We start from the raw sequence: 22,828 nt of genomic DNA on the forward strand, positions 1-22,828 counted from the left end.
TACAATAAAGATAAGAACACATTGGAGAGAGAGAGTGCAGAGATGAATAACTAAGAATGTCTCAGTACTCTGGAATAATGAGTACGAAGACGAAGACAGATTGAGGGAATGTGATCTTCAGTGCTTGGTAGATAGAAAGAGAAGGGTGATATGATTGAGACATAGTTGATGAGAGGAGCCTATCAAACAGATACAGGTGAATTACTGGATAGAACAATGGACAATGCAAGAACGAGAAGTCACCACTGGAAACTGTACAAAGATTATGTGAGTAAGGAAGAGAAAAGAAGATTTTTTGTCTTGGTAGGTGGTTAATGAGCAGAATGCATTGCCAGAATGGGTGGTGAGTGCTCCAATAATAGATGTATTAAAGGCAAGGTATGACAGTTATTGTGGTCTGTGAATGTTCAACCTTCCACAAGTCTTCTGACTCCATGGAGGCTTAGAAGTAGTACTAATAATAAAGTTAATCAAGAACATCAAACCATGTATAACAGGTTAATTTTTAACTCTTTAATTTTACTGTTAGTATTGAAAATACATGGAATGGCCTTCAGTAATTGATTATAGAAGCAGTGAATTTAGGTAATTAAATGTTTTATATAATTACCTTTTTTACCATTTTATATAATTAAATAAATAACAAAATAACAAACTAATGAAATATTCCAAAAACTTTATTCTAGAGGTACAAAATGGATTTAGAAAAGGACGATCATGTATAGACCCAGCCTTCTGCCTAAAATTAATAATAGAGAAAAGAAGAGAATATAATTTAGAAACACATATTGCATTTATTGACTTTGAAAAAGCATTTGACAAAGTTAAAAGAAACATATTATTTAACATATTAAAAGAAAGGCAAATATCAAATAATATCCTAAAAGCTGTCACAAGTATATATGAAAATAATCAAATACAAATAAGATTAAATCATGAGATATCATATACAAGAGAGATAAACCAAGGGGTCCGACAGGGATGTCCCCTCTCAGCAACTCTTTTTAATATCTACTTAAATGAAATAATAAAAAAATAGGATAAAAATTTACATCAAGGAATTAAACTTTCATCTACAGTTAACTTAAACACTCTCCTCTTTGCAGACGACCAAATAATAATTACAAATTCTGAAGATAACGAAAGCTCTTTTAGATTTAAATAAGATAGCCAAAGATTATGGTATGATAATATCAACGGAAAAATCAAAAACTATGGCCTTTAAAGGACAAGATCCAGCAAGAACTAAAATAGTATTAGATAACAAGATCTTAGAACAGGTGAATTTATTTAACTACCTAGGATGTATGATCACTTATGAAAATGAAAAAGATATAAACATCAAAATTGCAAAATATTTAAAAATAACAGGAGTAATTAACTCTATATTTAAACCAAACCAGGCTAAAAGTATACAATACATTAGCCCTACCGGTCTTAATGTATGGAAGCGAAATCTGGACAATAAAACAAAAAGACAAACAAAGATTAACAACAGCAGAAATGAAGTTTATGAGAAAAACTGCAAAGTATACCCTATTTGATCACAAAAGAAACGAAGACATTATGAAAGAATTAAACCAAGAACCAGTAATTGAAAAAATTAAAAAATATAAACATAGATGGATGGAACACATTCAAAGAATGAAAACAGAAAGATTACCAAAACAAGCCTTAAAGTACAAGCCATTAGGAAAAAGAAAACCAGGACGTCCTCTTAAACGATTCAACGATGACTTCTAAGGCCGGAACAGGCCATACTAGGCCTAAATCCTTGATACGTATGATGATGATATGTTTTATATATATATATATATAATCTTCTAGCATAGTTATTTATATAAATAACTATGCTAGAAGAAACTGATCAGATAAGTTAACTAATCTAGGAGTTTTAGTAGACAGGAAGTTGAAGTTCAAGGGTCACATAGCAAAAACTGAAAATATAACTCAGAAAATAATTGCAATGCTAAAATAAACCTTGACATGTAAAGATAACAAAGACTATTGTACACAGGTCTGGTATTGAGGTTTCAATGGTGATTCTGGTATGGTGGAGAGAGTGCAAAGGAGAGTTTAAAAATGATATCAGGATTGTGGAATACTGATTATGAAGACAGATTGAGAATTTGCAGGCTGTAGACACTAGCAAACAAGAGAAAGAGGGATGATATGATTGAGACTTACAAACTCCTGAAAGGGTTATAAAGAATTTCAGTAAAATTTTTCATTTTATGGAGGGTGGGGAAAGGACACGAGGGCATCCTTGGAGGTTGAGAATGAATGCTGTCAAGAAGGGGGGTGATGGCTAGATTTTTCTCTCATAGAGTGGTGCGTGATTAGCATGGACAGTCATTGGGTGTTGCATGTGCAAGTAGCATGAATGAATTAAATAACAGATACGACAGCTGGTGCAAATAGTATAGCCTCCCTCGAGATCTCTCTTAATAATAATAAGTTATATGCACTTTGGCATGATGAGATTTCCAATGGCATATTATATTAGCAAGGTTATGCTACAAAAAAGTCCACATGGTTAGCCTAGTGGCTGTGCACTTCGCAACCATATGTCTGGGGAAGGAGTGTCCTAGGTTCGATTCCCATTGGTGACGTGAGGGGCTGAAGGATCTTCCTCAGCCATAGCCAAGTTAGCCGGTCTTGGGCGTGAACATTAGGGTTTTTTCCCCAGTTTATTCTGGGGTTTTTCATCCTGCAAAGCAGGTAAACTGGCCTTGAGAACTCAACACTACGGACATAGGATACACTGGGTGTAGGGCTGATCACCTTATCCTGTGAACGGTTTGAGGTCTGATGATTAATAAACCCTCAACACCGCAAGGTAAAAGAGGGAAAAGGAAGATGAGATGCTACAAAAAAAACTGATGAGGCTAGGGATCTTGGCATTATGGTGGAATAGGAATTTGAAGTTCAAAGGTCACATAGCAAAAAGTGCATGTACAATCTAGAGGATAACTGTGTTGTTGAAAGGAACCGTGACATGTAAGAATAAGGAAGTCATTTTGTCTCTTTATGAAGCCTTGATAAGACCACACCTGGAATACTGTGCACAGATTTTGTCTCATGGGTTTAAAGAAGAGTTGAAGACTATATTGGGATTATGGAATGTAGATTATGAGGACAGATTTGAAGAGTATGTGAACAACAGACTCTGGTTAACAGGAGAAAGAGGAAGTGATATGATAGAGATCTATAAACTTTGAATGGGTGTTATAGGATATTGTAAGATGAAATTTTTTGTTATATTGAAGAAGAAGAAGAAAGAATTAGGTAACAGCTATGGACTGAGGATAGGTCAATTAAGAATTAAAAAATAATAATGAATCTTAATTTATCACTACTGAACATGTCAGTAACTTATACTAGACAATACATTCTCTTTTAGTACAGGAGGTGTATGACCCTTGCTACAATGCATAGAAAAATTATCAAATTCTTGACATTTACTGAACAATGGTGTAGTTCAAGGTGTACTTCTGGTGGGTATGAATCTGCCAGATTTAGGGTGACCAAGTGGTGTACCTCAGGGTTCAGTCCTTGGACCATTACTGTTCAATCTATACATTACTGACATCAGGCAGGGTCTAACATCAGATGTGCAATTGTTTTCCAGTGATGTAAAAATAGGCAGGGCAATCAGGGATCCTACTGATATTTAGCACTTACAAAATGATTTGAATAGGCTGGAAATTTGGGCAAGGAAAATCGCTATCAGTTTAATGTTGGTAAGTGTAAAGTTATGCACTTTGGCATGATGAGATTTCCAGTGGCATATTATATTAGCAAGGTCCTGCTACAAGAAACTGAGGCAGCTAAGAATTTGAAGTTCAAAGGTCACATAGCAAAAGTTTCAAATACAACTAAGAGGATAATTGCAATGTTAAAGAAAACCTTGGCATGCAAGGATAAGGAAGTCATTTTGCCTCTTTCTAAGGCTTTGATAAGACCACACCTGCATTATTGTGCACAGATTTGGTCTCCCAGATTCCAAGGGGATAAAGAGGCTGTGGAAAGGGTGCAAAGAAGAGTTACAAAGAATATATCCAGATTATGCGATTTAGACTATGAAGACAGACTGCGAGTATGTGGATTACAGACTCTGCTTAACAGCAGAAAGAGGGGTAATATGATAGAGGTCTATAAACTTTTTGAATGGATATTATAGGATAGGATCTGATGAAATTTTTCATTATATGAAGGTGGGAAAGAACACTGAGGGGGGCATCCATGGAAGTTAAGTTTGTTCACAGTCAAGAAAGGGATAAGAGCAAATTTTTTTTTCACAGGGCAGTGAGTGAGTGAAATAGTTTGCCTTTATGGGTATTGAGTGCATTTAGTGTGAATGAATTTAAGAGAAGGTATGACAGCTGGTTTGGAAGATTTATAGCTTCTCTTATGGGTCCTCAATTCCCTGGAGGTCTCAGATAATAATAATAATATAAATTTATTCAATTAACTTCTTACAACACTGATTCTGTTGTCTATTTTTGTAATTAATTTTCCTCTTTGCTAAAAATTATGCCTAAAACATCAATTATTCAATTTATTTAAGGAATCCTGCAGATTTGTACAGGAGGGATTTTATTTAACAGTATAACATCATCTATATAAAGTAGAGAGTTGAATATCTCAGATTTTGATATCAGGTCTAATGCAAATTTCCTTCATAACGTGACCTATATAGATGATGAATAACAGTGAAAATAATGTGCAAGTGTTCCACTTGATTTCACATCAATTATCTCCCTGTATCTCTTTCAATTCTAACTGCTGACTTACAACTCCAATATAAACTATGTATTGTCAACAGAATGTCCTATTTATACAACATAACTGTAATGTTTCAAACAGCTTTTCTCAGTACCTTGTCATTTGCCATTTCCAGATAAACTTAAATATAGATTCATGCTATATTCCCTTGATTTCAACTATTTGTCTTAAAGTGAAAACCTGATCCTGACAACCTGTATTTAGCTTGAATCCAGCTTGTTTTCTTCAATTTTCCTTTCCACAAAATTTCTTACCTGAGAAAAAGTTCTCCCCAAAAGAGCTGACTGCCACTGGAAACATCCACAGGTAGCAGATAGTGGAGCAGCCTCCAGATATGGAGGTTAGATGCAACATAAGCAGAGATCCAGCAGTCACAAACCAACAGCTGTAGTCGCAACTAGAGTGTGGAGAAACAGAGTCAACAGCTCTGCTCAACTAAAATCTTACAAAAACTCTGACAGCACTGTCATGGTAAGTCAGTGTCACCAGGACCGGCAGAAGCAGTCATGCAGTGCATGTGGGCGCCGCTATGATGGAGGTGCCGCCGCTAGGGAACGGTTCATAAGTTAATTTTTAAGAAACAAAATTTTTATCATAAAAACAAAAAAATTCTTAGAATGATCAATATTAAAATAAATGAGGCTGTATACACTGAATAAAAATTTAAAAAAAAATGTATATTGCCGCCTCTTTGATCAGCCAGCTGTTTCAATTATGCAGCTAGAGCAGGCTAAATGCTTGCCTGCAGAATGTTGTGTCTACTGCAGTCTATCTAAAGTGAAACGCGAACAGTTTTTATGCGCAGAAACGAATTTTCGTACAAAACATTTGTTGCTAGTTAACCAGGCATATGGTACGTATCTCAGTAGGCTATTGACAGTAGCGCAGTGCGAACTATTATTTCGTCTCTGTGTCGTGTTGTGTAATAATTTCTTGTGGGTATAAAATAGAAATGGAATCAAAAATTTAAAAAAAAATTATCCGGTGCACAAAATCATAAGCGTCACGATGCAAAAGAAGCAGATATTAAGAAACAAACTGGGGCAAAAATATTCTGATGCAGATTGTAACCAACTCTATAAATCAGAAATCAGAGTTGAAGAACCGTGCACATCATCCAGTTTGCATGAAGGTACTATTGCAAAATGAAATATTGGAAACTTTAAGTAACGCAATCAGGGATACAATTTTATTATAAATTCTAAAATCTAAATATTATTCCATAATTTTAGACTGCACACCTGATGCAAGTAAAACAGAACAAATGACTATTATTATTCGCTTTGTTTCCTGTGACAATGGAATTGTCAAGAGCAAAGCGTTTTAGGTTTTGCAGATATATCAGATTCCACAGGACGTGGTTTATGTGCAACAATAATGGAATAACTGGAAAAATGGAACATTCCCATTGAAGACATGCGAGGTCAAGGGTATGGAAATTGGGCAAATATGCACTCCAAAATTTGCTTTTGAACAAATATCCTTTAGCTTTTTACGTGCCATGTGCTGCTCATACTCTAATTTTAATCATTAACGATGCAGCCAAAGTGAATGCAGATACAATTAGTTTCTTTGCAATTATTCAAGAAATATACAATTCTTTTCATTCTCTTACAAACGTTGGGCAATCCTTTTAAAGTTCGTAAAAAAAAATTAACACTGAAACAGCCATCAGAAACGCAATGGGAAAGTAAAATTAATGCAATCTACCCTCTATGATATCAGTTAGGAGAAATTTATGATGCACTTTTTGAAATTTTAAATAATAAAAATTTTAATAAAGAAACTCAGCATGAAGCACAAACATTATGTGCTAAAATAAAGGACTACAAATTTATTTGCTCTTGGTATGATTTACTTAACAGAATAAACCCTGTGAGTAAAATGCTTCAAGACAAAAATATGAACATTACACTTGCTTTAGAATCTATTGAAAACTTAAAAATATTCTTACAAGAGTATCGATCAGATACAAATTTTAAAGACGTTCTAAAAACGGCAAAATAACCGAGTGAAGAGGTGGATGGAGAACAAGAATTTAAAACTGGTACGGAAGTTCGACTACGAAAGAAGACACGCCAATTTGACTACGAACATCATGACGAAATGCCACAATCGTCAGAAGATAAATTTAGAGTGAATTGTTTTATACACTTCTAGACGTTGCAATGTGTTCATTAATAGAACATTTTGAACAACTAAAAGATATGATAATTTCAATTTCTTGTATAGATTACTACAAAGAGTGTCTGAGTGTCACCATAAAAGCACTTGCCCTGGCATTGAGCAGCAGCACTACCAGTTCAGGAATGAGGCTGAAGAAAGATAATTCAGCAAAGACTCAAGACCAGACAAATGTAGGCATGGACCATAGAGGGTTTTATTGGCAACATCACTGCAAGGTGGAAAGATATTGGAACCAACCACCTTATTTTCCCAAAACTACATAGCATGAAAGCTAAACTAAAGGATTGTCAAGTAAGGGAGACCAGCTCTTCTGAGAGCGTTGACCAAACAGAAGAGATTACAGAAAGATCTGTTCGGTTTCCCTAAATGACATAGGTGTTGGATTCCTGGTAAATAAAAAATGAAGACTTAAGATTAAAAGCATTTAGGGATATGGAAAAAGAATAATCCTGATTGAGATTCCAGCAGAACCAAGAGATCTAGTCATCATACAGATACACATGCCAACAGCAGGATACCATGACAAGGAAATAGAAGTACCAACAGTACTGAAGTACTGATGAGAGTAAATAATCAAAAAAACTTGACCTTGATGAGAGATTGGAATGCAGTTGTTGAAAAGGGAGAAGAAAAGATTATTGAAAATTTGGACTTGGCAAAAAAAAATTACATAGGAGAAAGACTCGATAGATTTTTAGCTTAGATGAATGAATGGGGTTATTTTTTATGATAATAAGTGTAAGATGTTGGAGGGCAAAGATCGTGTACCATAATGGTGGAAACATGTTTCAGGTAGATGAGATTCAGAATCTAAAGCTGATTGCTGAGAGAGACCTGAAGTTCAGAGGACATATTGCAAGCATTATAAAAGACACACAGTGCACTGTTGTCATAATAAAGATAAGGATGATTATGCCACTACATGAGGCATTTGTCAGGCCACATACAGATTATTGTACACACATTTGGTTGTCTTGTCATGTTTCTATAGTAATGTGTGAAATATAGAGGGGTGACTAAAGACATATCAGGATTCTGGAATGTTGGTTTTGGGGAACAGATGAAGAAATGCAGCAAATTACAAAGTTTAGTGAATAGCGGAAAAGATAGTGAGAGAATTTTATAAGATTAATAAAGAAGAGATTATAAATAGAACAAAGAGTTAAAGGAAGAAATCCAAAGGTGAAATCTGAAAGTTGTGTGAACAACTTTCAGATTTAACTTTTTTTAGATAGAGAATGAGTGAAAATATGCTATTGGAATGTTTAATGAGTCCTAGGAATGTGAATACTGCCAATGGCAGAGGTTCAATATGATAGATATACTATCCTATCAAAAATACACAGATGCCTATTCATCCCAACTCTCACTTTAATATGAAAGGCATATGTGAGTTGGTCTACCTTCTGTTGCTATAACAGTCTTCAATCTTCTGGGAAGGTTTTCCACTAGATTTTCAATAATTCCCTTCCATTCTTCTAGAAGAGAATTAGTGAAGTCGGTCACTAATGTCAGGTGATATGGCCTGGCTTGCAATCATGTTCAAATTCATTCCATAGGTGTTTGATGGGATTGAGATTAGGTCTCTATGCAAGTCAGTCAAGTTCTTCAACACCCATCTCATCAAACAATTCCTGCAGAAACCTCACTTTATGGATGAAGGTATTGTCATGTTGACACAGGAAAGGGCATTCATTGAACTGTTCCCACAAAGTAGGATGTATACACCTATCTAGAACATCATTAGAGGCCAAAGCATTAAAATTCTCCATTACTGGAATTAGGGAACTAAGCCCAAACCATGAAAAACAATCCCAGACCATGATGCTTCCCCTACCAAACTCCACAGTTGGCAACACATTCAAACAAGCAATGGCATTTGTCAAAACCCCGACTTATACGTCAGACTGCCAGATGGAAAAGCATGACTCATCACTTCTGAAAATATTTCCACTGTTCCAGAGTCCAATGGCAGCAAAGCTTTATACCACTTCACCCAACACTTGGCAATGACCTTGCTGATATTAGGTATGTGTAGCTGCATGGCCAAAGAAACTTATGTTCTTCAGCTCTCCACAAATAGTTGTTGTGCTGGCTTTGCTTGCAAAGGCATTTTAGAACTTGGAGTCTTTCAACCAAAGACAGAAGATTATTTCGTTCCACATACTTCAGCAGTTGGCAATCTTACTCTGTAATTTTATATTGCCTATCAGGTCACAATTGTGTTGCTATTGCTCCCAGGCATTTCCACTTCACAATAACATTACTTACAGTTGATTTGGACAGCTGTAACAGGGCAAAAATTTCAAACACTGAATTGTTTGCAAAAGTATCATCCTATAATGGTGCCACATTGAAAGTCAGAGGCTGTTCTGTGTGGTCCATTTTACTGTTAATGTTTGTCTATGAAGATTGTAACATTATGTGCTTCCTTTTATACCTGTATGAGTAATTGCTGTTATGTCTTAATCCATATCCAATACTACAAATGGATATTTTTGATTAAATAGTGTATGTTGCTCAAATAAGGCCTCCCTGACATTATGAAGATTTGTTATAACAATAATAAATATGATTTATTTCTTCTTTGCATTATAATATCTGCAAACTGGTTTTATGCTAAAAAGAAGAAGAAAAAAGTACTGATTGTTACCTGACTGAGTAGATGTTATATCTGGAAATACAAATGCTCCATAACTGCTGTGAAATGTAGGGGATTGTCCAGGTATTAAAGGATAAGTCCAGCCATTAATCTGCAGCCATGCTGGAGGTCTGAAAGATAACTGTGATTTTGTGTCTTTAAACTTATAAATGTGAAGAGAAAAAGAACTAGATGGAGCAGTTACAGTGCCATCTGATGATACAAAGAACATCTGAACATCAGAGATACTAAAAATGATTTCAACTTCATCATCATTTTGGGTATCACGAATAATATCTTCACAGTAAACTTCAGCTTTTAGCAAATTCCCTTTATCTTTAATGGAGCAATCATTAGAGTCCAAATTTGCTGACGAACTAGCGAGTGAATTAAAGCTTGGTTCCAAGACTGGTGTGTCAGATAAAGCTTCAGAATAAGAAGGTGGGCTTTCTAAAGGATGTGGAGCAACATATGGTTTCTTAGCATAACATGCATCCATAGTTTCTAACTGATGATTTACCATTTGAAGAGTTTTCTTCATTTTATGCTGCATATTACGTGCAGAGTCCCATTTTGGACCAACACAATGTGGTTTATCACATTTAATATTAAGTGCAACATTGATTTGCCCAATGCCTTTCAAATACATCTCTTTTGCCAATAATAGCTGACCATCTTCTTCATATGTCAAACCCTGAGATATATATAAAAAAGCCTCATCATGCTTTTTTTGAATAATATTTAATTCTTCACTATTGTTTATTAGAATAGATTCAGAAGATGGTGTCAATGTCTGTTGCTGCTGAAATGAATCAGAATCCATCATCATATATATCTGAAAGATAAAGATTTGGCGTTAAATTCAAAATAAAAGTCCTATACATTAAAAAAATAAAAAATAAAAAATAAAATTAAACTGTATATCATGTAAACTAAAGGGAGTATAATTGAATTACACCACTTCCATATATACCATCAACTCATATATTAACATGTATTGTCAATTCCCTATGATTCTAGTACATTTTGATATTAATATCATTATGCAAACTCTGAAAGGACAAACTCTCCAAGGATGGACCTCTTTCTGGTTGCACAGTGCCTAAATAACTATTAGATAATGCTTAGATAACAATTATATCTTTTCTTAAACATATTCACCAGACACACACTCACTACATCTCATACAGTAGTCCCCTCCACATGTAGTCCACTCCATCCCTATGCCATGAGAAAAGTCTAAACATCATGCTTCCTAACCTTTCACAGCCCTGGCCTCCAGGAATGACTCAGTTTTTCTATCCCACCTCCATCTATACTCTAACATTTCCTTACTTATCTGTATATTTCTACAGCCCAAAAACTTCAGCTCTGTCTGCTAAACACCCCAAGTCTTTAGCTGCAATGACTACTTATTATATTATATCATTAATATAATATTCTGCAATATTCTCTATCTCAAATGCAAAACCTTAAATTTAACCACAGTGAATCAGCATTTATTGTCATTTGATCTTATGACAGGCCTGTTGAAGTCAGTCTTCAAGGTTTCTATAACAGTAATCTTCTCATCACTCTCATTTAGCATAATATTATGAATATACATGTTAATAATGCTATTACAATTACCACAATTACGCTACCTATTGGCTTTGGTTAGGTGTCCTTGGGAGTTGAGCTAACTTTCTGTGAATAAGGATTTCCCATATGAGGGGTAGTCTGATACAACCATATTTGTTTAGGTTGGGATAGTTGGAGTTAGCTGCAGCTGATTTGAAAAGAAGGATATCAAACTTGAATCTGCTTTGGAGTAAGGTAGCTTTTCCAAAAGCCACTGTTCATAAAGTTACAGCTACAGACTACCTGGTAAACTCCATTTAAATCCAGAAGTTGTACAGTTGTATTAGTAATGGCTTTCGATACATCTGCAAAAATTCACCACAATGACATTTCCTTTTCACCAGATTTCTGTCAGGGAATGAAGGACCACTACGTTTTGAATAACAAGTTCCTCTAGAAAAGCCTTCTTGCCTATGTTCATGCTTAACAGCTGCAAGCTTATTCCTGCAGAATAACCACAGGATCATAGACCCAATGCATATAGGTCGCATATCTGAGCTTTCTTTCGGTATTAGCATAGTCCGACAAACCTTCAGGTCTCAGCCTATCTGATGCTGACTTTCTCATCCCTTTTTTCACTGCCTTTTCTACCTCCTATGAAGTTGATAGCTTTATTCAGTCTTTCATAAAAAGCACTCCCATAATTGAAGTCCTTTGTGCCGATCACTGGTTGTATTCGAACAGCTCCTGAAACCACAGAAAGTTGGTGCACACTGCTTTCTGACTTACTGACCCTCCTCAAAAGAAAAAAAAAAAAAATGCTCTAGTTAATCTTTCAGTCTGCGCTGTTTTTAAAGTCCAAAAACAACCGAAGAACAAAGGATATGCATATTGATGTAGAAAAACAACTGAAAATCCTCAGTTTGTGCAGTAACAAAAAACACGTACTACCTGGGTATTAAAATAGTCTATCATCAGAATTACATTTGTAGTGTGATGTCAATAACAGTCAATTTAAACTTCTTATACATTAAATTTCAAATTATCTTTGGTCGAGGGGATATTTAAAGTTAGCTACATTTCTGAAACTAGAAGCAAAATTCATATTAAACTTTAATTTCATGTTTATCAATTGACCATTGCCAAGATGTATCCTAAAGTTCAAGAAAGCTCTATACCACAGGACATTAAGGATGTCTCGGGCACATCGCGATGGAAAAAGAAATCCATAGGAATGGATTTCTAAGAAGAACGGAATATGTGTATGATTACGATTTCTACTCCTACATGATGGACATTTGTAGACTACAATTGAGCTTAATAACCTCAAAAACGATAGTTGAAGTTGTAATATAAAAAAGCATGAATACTATGTAAGACAACTGCAAAAACAGGTAAAGTGCATCTATAATACTAGATGCAACTTTATCTTCATTCAAAGGATTGTACTATATGTTATTACAATCTCTGGAATTCTTGGCAAAGATAAGAGACTTATTATTTCGCCAATGTGTTGAGGGAATGTGCCAGAGAGTTAACAGCTTTTGCATATCTTTTCAACATGAGTCTCTCACTGGGTCAAGTTCCAAAAGAGTGGAAAGAGGGTAAAATTGTTCCAATTCATAAGGGAGATAATAAGAGTAAGGCTTTGAATTATAGACCAGTGTGTGTGCCTAGAGTTGTGGTTAAGGTATTAGAGAAGTTAGTTATGACTAAGATTCAGAATTGGGTTGACAACAAAAAATACTCTTTGGGGGGCCAGCATGGATTTACTAAAGGAAGATAGTGCTTTAGCAATCTGCTTACTTTTTATAATAAACTGACAAATGTGTTGGATAAGGGTGTCAGTGGTATATATAGATTTTGCAAAGGCATTTGATAAATTGCCACATGACAAGCTGGTAATTAAATTGGAACGGATGGAGCAGAACAGTAGATTAGTTCGCTGGAGTGGAGATTGGCTGTCTGATAGGTATCAGCAATTTGTCTATGGAGGAGCTATATCCCAGAAGAGGAAAGTTACTAGTGATGTACCTCAAGGGGTCTGTTTTGGGTCCATTGATGTTTAATTTGTATGTAAATGATATTTGGAGAGGTCTGAATGGCAATATTCAGTTGTTCAGACCTCTCCAAATATCATTTGGAGATGTCTGTTTGCAGATGACGCAAAGTTGGGGAGAGCTATCAGATCAGGAGTAGAGCGGATGCTGTAGCTTTGCAAGAGGACGTGAATACACTGGCTGAATGGGTAAATGAGTGGGGATGTCAATTCAATGTTTCAAAGTGTAAGGTTTTGAAATTTGGGAAGCAGAGATGGGATGTAAAGTACACAATTGGTGGAAATATCTTGGAATAGGTAAAGGAGATGAGAGATCTGTGAGCGATTGTAAACAAAAACCTAAAATTTTTGGGACATGTTACTAAAATTGTGAAGACAACACAGCGGATAATGGGAATGATGCGGAGGACACTGACTTGTAGAAGTAAGGATGTTATGGTTCCTTTGTATAAGGCTTTGATCAGGCCACATATGGATTACTGTGATCTGGTCACCTGGTTTTCAAAAAGATGAAAATGCGTTGGAAAAAGTTCAGAGGTGATTGACTAAGGTGGTTTCTGGTCTCTGGAATGTAGAGTGAAGAGAGATTGACAAAATGCAATTTGCAGAAATTGGTGGATAGAAGGAGGAGGGGAGGGGGGATATGATCAAGACATATAAGTTGTTAAGAGGTTATTACCAGATTAATGTCGGGGAGGTTTTGCACAGAATGGGTGAAGATAGCAGGAGAACAAGAGGTCATCCCTGGAAGCTGTATAAGAAGAGTACGAGCAAGGGAGTGAGGAACAGGTTTTTTGCATGGAGAGTGATTGGAATGCATTGCCCGAGAGTGTGGTGAGTGCAGAGACAGTGAATATATTTAAGGCGTGGTATGATAAACTGTGTGTATAACAGTGGACCTCCCATGATGTCTTTGACTCCATGGAGGTTTTTATTATAATAATAACAACAACACTGGTCCAAGTATACCACTCAATCATTTTCTGATATCTGTCAAGTCAGCCACTTCTCCTATCAATTCTATAGTTTAGTTTGCACATACCCATTCTTTTGAGTTTGTATAACAACCTCACGTGGAATCCTGTCAAATGCTTTGGAAAAATTAAGCTGGGATATATCCAACTCTGTAGTCATTATTATAGAATGGGATTAAATTGTTAAAGCAATATCTACCTTTAATAAATCATGTTTTCTTCTATAGAGTATTTTAGTGCTGTCTATCTACCAAACTTTGGATGCAATTTCTAACCAGCCTCTTCAGTATTTTGATGCCCAGACAAGATATACTTATTGGACTATAATTTGTTGCATCAGTTCCAGATCCATTCTTATATAATTTTGCTCTCCTTCCATTCGTTAGGAATCATGTTAGTACCGAGACTCAAGCTGAACCAGGTCTGGGACATTGCTAACTCTCTTACACAGCACCCATGCAAATATTCTATCTAATCCCACTATTGTATTTGAATAAAGCTGGTGAGATATCTTGACAAGCCTAACTGATCAATCTCTATTCTTTCATCCAGTTCCCTTTCATCAAAAAAATACAAAGGTATAAAACATAACTCAGAACTGCTGACTTTACTACTCTATAATAGCAATTAACTCTCTGAAGGTTCATTTAGTTCCCTTCTTAGCGGTACTAAGAGGATTAAATTAGAACACCAACCCCTTGCATCTTTTCCACAACTGACAGTTCTAGCAATATATTGCATACAATCAGCTGAGCAAAGTCAAAACACGATAATGATAATTTTTGGAGAATTTCTTAGTTAGCTCATCTTAGTTAATAATTTTCTTAAAGATACTTGTTTTTAACAGTTCTCCATGGAATCAAAGGTCTCACCATGGGAGACACACACACACCATCACACACAAAGCTCATCAAACTATTAAACTCATTCGAGTCTACATTTACATAGTACACTATCAGGTAATGCATTCTACTTGCCAATCACTCTCCATTCAAAGAACCTGCTCCTCACTCCCTCCTTTAACACCTTCCAGGGAAGAACTCGTTTTCCCTGGAAGGTATAAGGAGGTAACTTAAATATCTCAGTCATATCCTCCTCTCCCACCTTTTACAATTATTTACAAATTCATGTGGCTTTGTAAATAATTGCATTCCTTCAATCTCCCTTCATAACCCAAATTCCAAAGACCAGTTACCAACCCTAGTCAATCTGGACTGTTTTTAATGCTTATATGACAGAGGGATTAACAATGCAGACATGAAATGAGTTGTAGATAGAGGAAGCATAGACTAATTATAACTAAAGTTATAGCAGGATGCAATAAAAGGGATGCAAATACTAATTTTTAGTATTTTTTTAGTGATGTGCACTATATCAGCAGAGGTACACACAATCACATAAAACTCAAACTGTGCTTTAAATCTATTCTCCTGTCATATCAACTTATTATGTTCTCAAATGCAGCCCATTTCCACTGTGGGGGGGGGGGGGGGGGCTTTGGCAATGCTAGCAAGATTTCCTTTTGGATATCATCTTAGTTGGAGAAAATGTCAACTAGACCTACTAGGCGTAAGATCCCAGTGAAATACCACTAACTTTCTTATTAAAGGCCTGAAGTAGTTGTCATATTTGGTTGCCAGAGCAGGAATTCTGGCTTCTGTTCTTCTTGGGCTTTGTAACATGTAATGTGAATGATACCCTTCAAGGGCATGCCAAACAGACCGTGAAGATCCAGAACCTCATTCTCACCTTTGAGAGCACCAAAGCAATTCTGCCAGCTGGTCACCAGATAGTGTACAAGACCAAACCTGACAATAACACATTAGGAGTCTTGCTGATCAGATGTGTATAATTATGCCTGGATTGAGGCCATGTACTGATATGTGAAGAGGCACTATAACACCACCACTGTCAAGCACATTATAGTACTGAGACAGTAAGCTATCTCTTATCGCCATATATTTCTCTTGCTCTTTTACACTCTACCTCTGAAATACTAACATGACAGTAAACTCAAATAAATATAGTGTCACTGTGGTTAAAATAAAAAATAAACCTCCCCCCAATAAAGTTTTTTAAAAAATTAAAACACTCCAAAAACTTTATGAAAAAAAATTCTGTTCCATTCAGTTCACTAATATTCGTGATATGAACACCAACTTAAATGTTGTGTAAAATCACCTGCAGACAATGAAACTTAATCTCTTGTTTTTGAATAATCTAAAATTACTAACACAGTAACCACAGCCCATTTCAACAATTCAAACTACATCCTATATAATTCTCTCTGATTTGATATTCCTTTGTCAGAGAATGTCTAATCATGAATTTCTCCTTTTTTGACATTTTGCAACTTAAAATTTCCTTACCTCATTATGTATCATTCATTTGTTATCTTTACAGCCTCCCCTCCCACCCACAATTCTGAAACTCTTTGGACCTCTTTGACTTCTTATTCTTGAAATCTGGTTTCCTACAATGCAACTGTTCTAATAGTCAAGCCATATTCCTCAGTGGCTTTAATGTCCATAACTACAAATGACACCTTTCTCGAATTCTACTGATCTTGAAAGAGAAGCTGAGATATTTTCTATATGCAATTACCTAAAACAAACTATTCCTCTTCTAACCCAACAATCTTTTCCACTCATCCAACACTCCAGATCTTTTCCAAACCAGTTTACCCTCCAAGCACACAATGTTGAAGTGACCACTGCTGTTGGTAATTCAAATTGCAATCTCACACAAGTTTATCTGTAGTAGAATACTCTCTCCCCTCAATCATTTACAACTCCATGTCCTCTGGCACTATAACACCACCAAGTGGGAAGATCTTGACTCCTCCTTACCAATGTCAGACTGTTGTTTCCAAAGTAGCCATATATGTTGAAATGTGGGCCTTCATTCCCCACTCTATTAAAAATATTCCCACCAAATATCAAGCCATGGTTTTCAAAGAAGTGTGCCAGGACAGTTGGAAAAGGAGGAGGAATAACTTGTGACTTCAGACAAACACTTCAACCTCACTCACAGTGTAAACTGAAGCTTACAATACTTGCATAACAATCATTACCCAAACTAATTCTGACTCACGAGAAATTTAGCAAATCTCCACCTTGCCAATGGCAGTCATGCTTTCTGGTTCCTTGAAAAAACTTCTGAATGCAATTTCTCTTGATCTGCCCCCACCTCTGTGTCTCACTCAGATGACAGCATTGCAACATCTCCTAAACATAAAGCTGACCTCCTTGCATCATTCTTCTCATCCAACTCCTGCCTAGATGAAGAAGGCAAATTACTTCTTTTACCTGGTAATTATATATTGGGTTTTATCCTTTATCCAACTGTTAGCAAACAAAGTTTGCGCATGAAGCACTTTCAGAATTGGGGCAACTCGTGATAAAAATGGTATAAGTTCTCATCACTTGCCTGAGTATCTCCCATAATGCAAAGCACATCTCCTTGTGGACATGTATAATGCTATGCATTAAGGGAAGGGCAACAATCCAGACTCTGGGTCTGGCTCCCACTGATGAGACCTCGATAAAGGTTGAAACCAGTCTGGTGTGCTTTGTATTATGGGAGATACTAAAGCAAGTGATGAGAACTTATACCACCTTTACCACGAGTTGCCCCAATCCTGAATGTGCTTCAGGTGCAAACGTTGTTTGCTAACATTTGGATAAAGGATAAACCCAATATATAATTAGTAGTATAACCAAGTGAAAAAACTTCCATATGTATCATTCCATATGGAATACATATGGAGTACATATGGATAGTGTATGACTGACACCTTGGATAGTGCATCCCATGCCTTCTGTGACTTTCTACAAAAAAGAAAGAATCAGAAGAATCTTGAACAACTTAGATACCAAAAAGGCTTTTTTTTTCCTTGATGGTATCTCATCTGTTGTGCTCAAGAGATGTACTCCTAAACCAACATCTGTCCTTTATTATCTCTATATTATACTCAGCTAGCATGCATCCGTAGCATGGAAGCAAGCTCATATATAACCAATTCAAAAAAAGGGGAGTGAAAACAGCATCTTCAAACTAATGGCCTATTGCTCTCGCCTCAGCACTGTCAAAAGTAATGGAGAAAGTCATCAGCAGACAACTTCTTTGACTCCTAGAATTGTAGTAATCACTGACCATCAATATTCATTCTGCCAATTAAGAACCACAGCAGATCTCACAGATCATCCAAATCATCCAGTATTTTCCACATGTACCAGTAAAATACTGGAAAATTCTTCAGTCATGTGAAGTCATTAGCTTCTATATACGAGTTGCTCCAGTCCTGAAAATAGTTCAGGCACAAACTTTGTTTGCTAACACTTGGATAAAGGATTAAACCAAGTATATAATTTCTTAGTATCTTTAATTTATAGTATAACCAAGTGGAAAAACTTGCAACAACTATCTCTAATCCAGAGTATTTTAATAATAAGGTGCGACGCTTTTTGGCTGCTCATATATGAAAATATGACTTCTGCATTACTTCAACCTTAGTATCACCTAAAAGGTTGTTGATTTTTTGCAAGATGGCGGCTTGCGTGTTAGTTTCGTGTATTATTGATGGTGAATTGCGAATTTGATAATGTTTTTAATGATTAATGCTTTAGTGATGAGAATTATGTTAGCATGTGTTGATAAAGCATTTTGACTACGCAAAGTTTTTATAAGTTTTAGGTGAGTAAATACTTTACTTTCAAAATCTTAGTTCCATCGAAAACCATTTTCTAAGCCTATTTACAGGGCATACTAAATTATATCTTATCGTTCTGCTGGTAGACACCAGTGTGTGTCTATGGGATTTGCAAGTGGATCCTCTAGAGTCCACAGGATTATTGTAATTTGCTCGAACGTATCTTTACCATGGCAAAACCTCTGAACAAGACCATTTTCGAGGAGGTTTATAATGAATTCCTCAGACTGAGAAAACTGCTGAGTGATAACTGGCTGGGAAAAGTTAAGCTTTTTGACACATTCCCATCCTCTGCAGTTGCAGAATATAACACAGACGATATAAGTGAGGAGCTCATTACTCAGTTGCAGTCTCCCTCAGACTTTGAAGAGGTCCATGCATGCAAAAAGCGCAAAACCCGCTGATACAGAACCTCCCATAGATTTCAGTATGGAAGAAGATACTCCCAGTTCCAATCCCTCAGCCTCCCCGAAAGAGAGGGTGCCACCAATCATCCACCATGACAAACTCCGACATACAGTATCTCTCGACCAAGAACATGGATGATGGTATCATGATCTAGCCAGCTACTGTGACAGACTACAGGAAACTGACAAAAGAGCTAGACTCGAGCAATATTCAATACCATACCTTCTCTCTCAGCTCGGAGAAGAATCTGAAGGTGGTCCTCCAGGGTGTCACAGAGGATATGACTACAGATGAAATAGAGGCCGACATCCACCACCAGGACCTGCCACCTATTAAGATCAGCAGAATGACTAGAGTGGACAAAACCCCTATGCCTCTGCTGTTAGTGGAGATCCATAAAGCCTATAAAAATATTTATGACAACATCAGTCTGTGGACTCCGAATCACCCCAGAGCCACTCCGGAAAAGGGTATCTTCTGGTCAATGCCACAAGTGCCAAAAATTTGGCCATGCTCAAAGACTATGCAAGGCAAATGCCTGAAATGTGCTAAGAACCACCCCACTAACACCTGCACAAAGCAGAAAACACCTTGGCTAAATGTGCCAACTGTGGTGGCCCTCATCCTGCTAACTACAAGGGATGTATTCAGCACCCAATGAACAGACAGATGGAGAAAACCATCCTCCTCCTCTAGTAAAAGAACACCAGAGACCCCGCTCCACAGCCAGGGACTCGGCAGCAACAGTCGATGACCTTCAAAGACAGTGGAAGGCAAACAAGAAGTTATGCTGATGTGGCCTGCACAAATAAATCAACATCAGAACAAAATCAGCCAACAGCACCTACAAACCTGACAGCTGTTATTACGGCCTCTCTAGCAAACATGCTACAAGATTTCAGCCTGTCTAACCCTTCAGCAACCTCCACTAAAAGAGTTCTATGCAAAACACAGGCCATCCTCACACCAATCATAAATGAATAAAAACAAACTTATTCCAGCCTCTCTTCATTGCATGGAATGCAAATGGCCTAAGAAACAAAATTCTGGAGCTCCAATATTTCACCTACAGATATCAACCAGATATTATACTAATCAGTGAGACATATCTAAGACCTCAGACAACCCTAAAATACGGGGTTATCTCTTATACAGAAATGACAGATTGATTAAACTACAGAGGCGGTGGCACTGCCATCTTCATTAAAAACTATATCAAACACCATTCTGTAAACAGCCCACCAACCACTAACCTTGAGATGACGCGTGGAAGTATTCACTAGCTCTGTTGGCAGATTGAAAATCTACTCAGCTAACAACCCACCCTTAAAAACTCTACTGCACTCTGATCAAAATGCCATTTTAGGAGTCAGAGAATCCATCATTATTGCCGGCGATTTAAACTCCAAACACCCTGCCTGGAATTGTATATAAAATCCAAAACACCCTGCCACCAACAAAAATGGCTGCGTCCTTTCCAACTACATAGGATCAAACTATGCTGTTGTGGCAGGCCCCCACTGAACCAACTCATCTCAGTATGTCTGGCACTGCTGACATCCTGAATATAGTAGCTATCCTGCAAGATATTAAACTTCAGTACAGCCTAAAATCACTGAACGAGCTGTCATCGGATCACAACCCAATTCTACTACAACTGGAAGAACAAGAATACCTGTCTCCTCCCTCTCACTCATGCATATCGTGGAATAGATTGTCAAAAGTACTTAGGGATCACATTGGACCTGTTCTTCACATATGTACAGAAGAAGATGTGGAATCTGCAGTTACAAGCCTCACCCATCAAATTAAGTCTGCTATAACGGTAGCCACCTCCTACAAATCTGTTCCCAAGCCTGGTCGTTTACCTGAAGATATTATGGAACTAATCAAAGAGCTAGGAAGAGATTTCACAACACTCGCACACCTCAGGACAAAACAGTTCTTAATAGATTGAATGGGGCAGTGAGAGATGCACTCAAAACTCATAGAGACCAAGTTTGGGATGAAAAGTTAGCCTCTATCTCACTTAATGATCACTCTATCTGGGGGACTACTGAGAAACATCAGAAATAAAAACAGATCCCCCCCCATATTCTCTAACCAGGGCCTCGTTCGCACAGATGTAGACAAGGCAGAAGCCATAGCAAAGAATCTCGAGGAACAATGCAAACCTTCATATGACAACTTAGATTTCAATCACTTATATAAAATCCACAGCCAGGTCAGACACTCATTAAAACTTCCTAATACCAGTGCTCACCCTATTGCATCCACATCACCTGCTGAAATATATGATATTATTAAAAAATTAAAGAACAAAAAAGCTCCTTGGACAGATGGTATCTCAAATAGGGTAATCAAACTGCTTCCCCGTAGAGCTATAGTGCACCTGAACATCAGCCTGTTTCTAGATGCAACGAAAATAGTGAAACCTTAAGGTTTCACTATTTTCCTTGCATCTAGAAACAGGCTGATGTAATCCTGATTCATAAACCAGGTAAGGACCCACAATTATCGTCCAATTAGCCTCTTCTCCAACTTGGGTAAGCTTGCAGAGAAGGTCATCCTCTCACGACTTTAAGCTTCAGTAAATGAACTAAACATCCTTTCCAAAGAGCAGTTTGGCTTTCGGCAGCACCATAGCACTACCCAACAAATCCACAGCATTGTGGAATACATTACCACCAGCTATAACTGGTGGTAGTGCACAGGAGCTGTTTTTCTAGATCTATCAAAAGCATTTGACAAAATATGGTTCGGACTGCTACACAAACTTATCTCAGCGGGTATCTCACTAAAAAATGGTAAATCTAGTCAGATCATATTTACATAACAGATCCATCCAAGTCAAGATCAATGGTTCTACCTCATCTCAGCACCATATCTTGGCCGGAGTGCTGCAGAGATCCCTACTGGCTCCATTGCTATTTTCTATATACATGTCAGATATCCTGCACAATCCAATGTCATCCATCATGGCCCTATATCTCTCTGACCACACTTCATTATCAGAAAGCTTCAAGAAAACCTTCTAAAGTTGAAGGGATGGTTCTCCAAATGGAGATTGGAAGTAAATCCCCCCAAAAGTTCAGCCATTCTCTTCATGAAAAGAACAAAATCTCCTGCAGGAGACATATTACTATTCAATACTAAAATTCCCCAGCAGACAGAAACAAAATACCTGGGTGTGATGCTCGACAAAAAATTAACTTTTAACCAACACATCAAGTCTATGTGCACAAAGGCATCTAAAGCCATTGCTCAGATCTATCTGCTAATTAATAGAAACAGCAAGCTAAGCAACAGAATCAAATTGCAGTTATACCAGATGATGATTCATCCTATAATCACCTATGCCTCTCCAGCCTGGAGTCACACCTCTAATACCAACATTCTCAAACTACAACAAGTATAAAACAAGTGCTTGAGAATGATTCTGAATGCCCCATGGTATGTTAGAAACAATCAACTTCATTGAGATACAAATATTCCTTACA

General features: G+C 36.9%; 1 protein-coding gene across 1 annotated transcript in view; it reads right to left on the reverse strand.

The window, feature by feature from the left end:
- Positions 1-22,828, reverse strand: part of spartin — a 93,463-nt gene that overhangs the window by 66,650 nt on the left and 3,985 nt on the right. Inside the window, exon 2 of the mRNA XM_090393449.1 lies at positions 9,629-10,451. Within this exon, the coding sequence (XP_090249575.1) occupies positions 9,629-10,445 (817 nt within the window). The 5' untranslated portion in view covers positions 10,446-10,451. The remainder of the gene's footprint in view (positions 1-9,628; positions 10,452-22,828) is intronic.

The sequence above is a fragment of the Typopeltis vanoorti genome, chromosome 5 (assembly GCF_054136105.1).
Source record: "Typopeltis vanoorti isolate ZY-2024b chromosome 5, IOZ_Tvanoo_1.0, whole genome shotgun sequence".
NCBI lineage: Eukaryota > Metazoa > Arthropoda > Arachnida > Uropygi > Thelyphonidae > Typopeltis > Typopeltis vanoorti.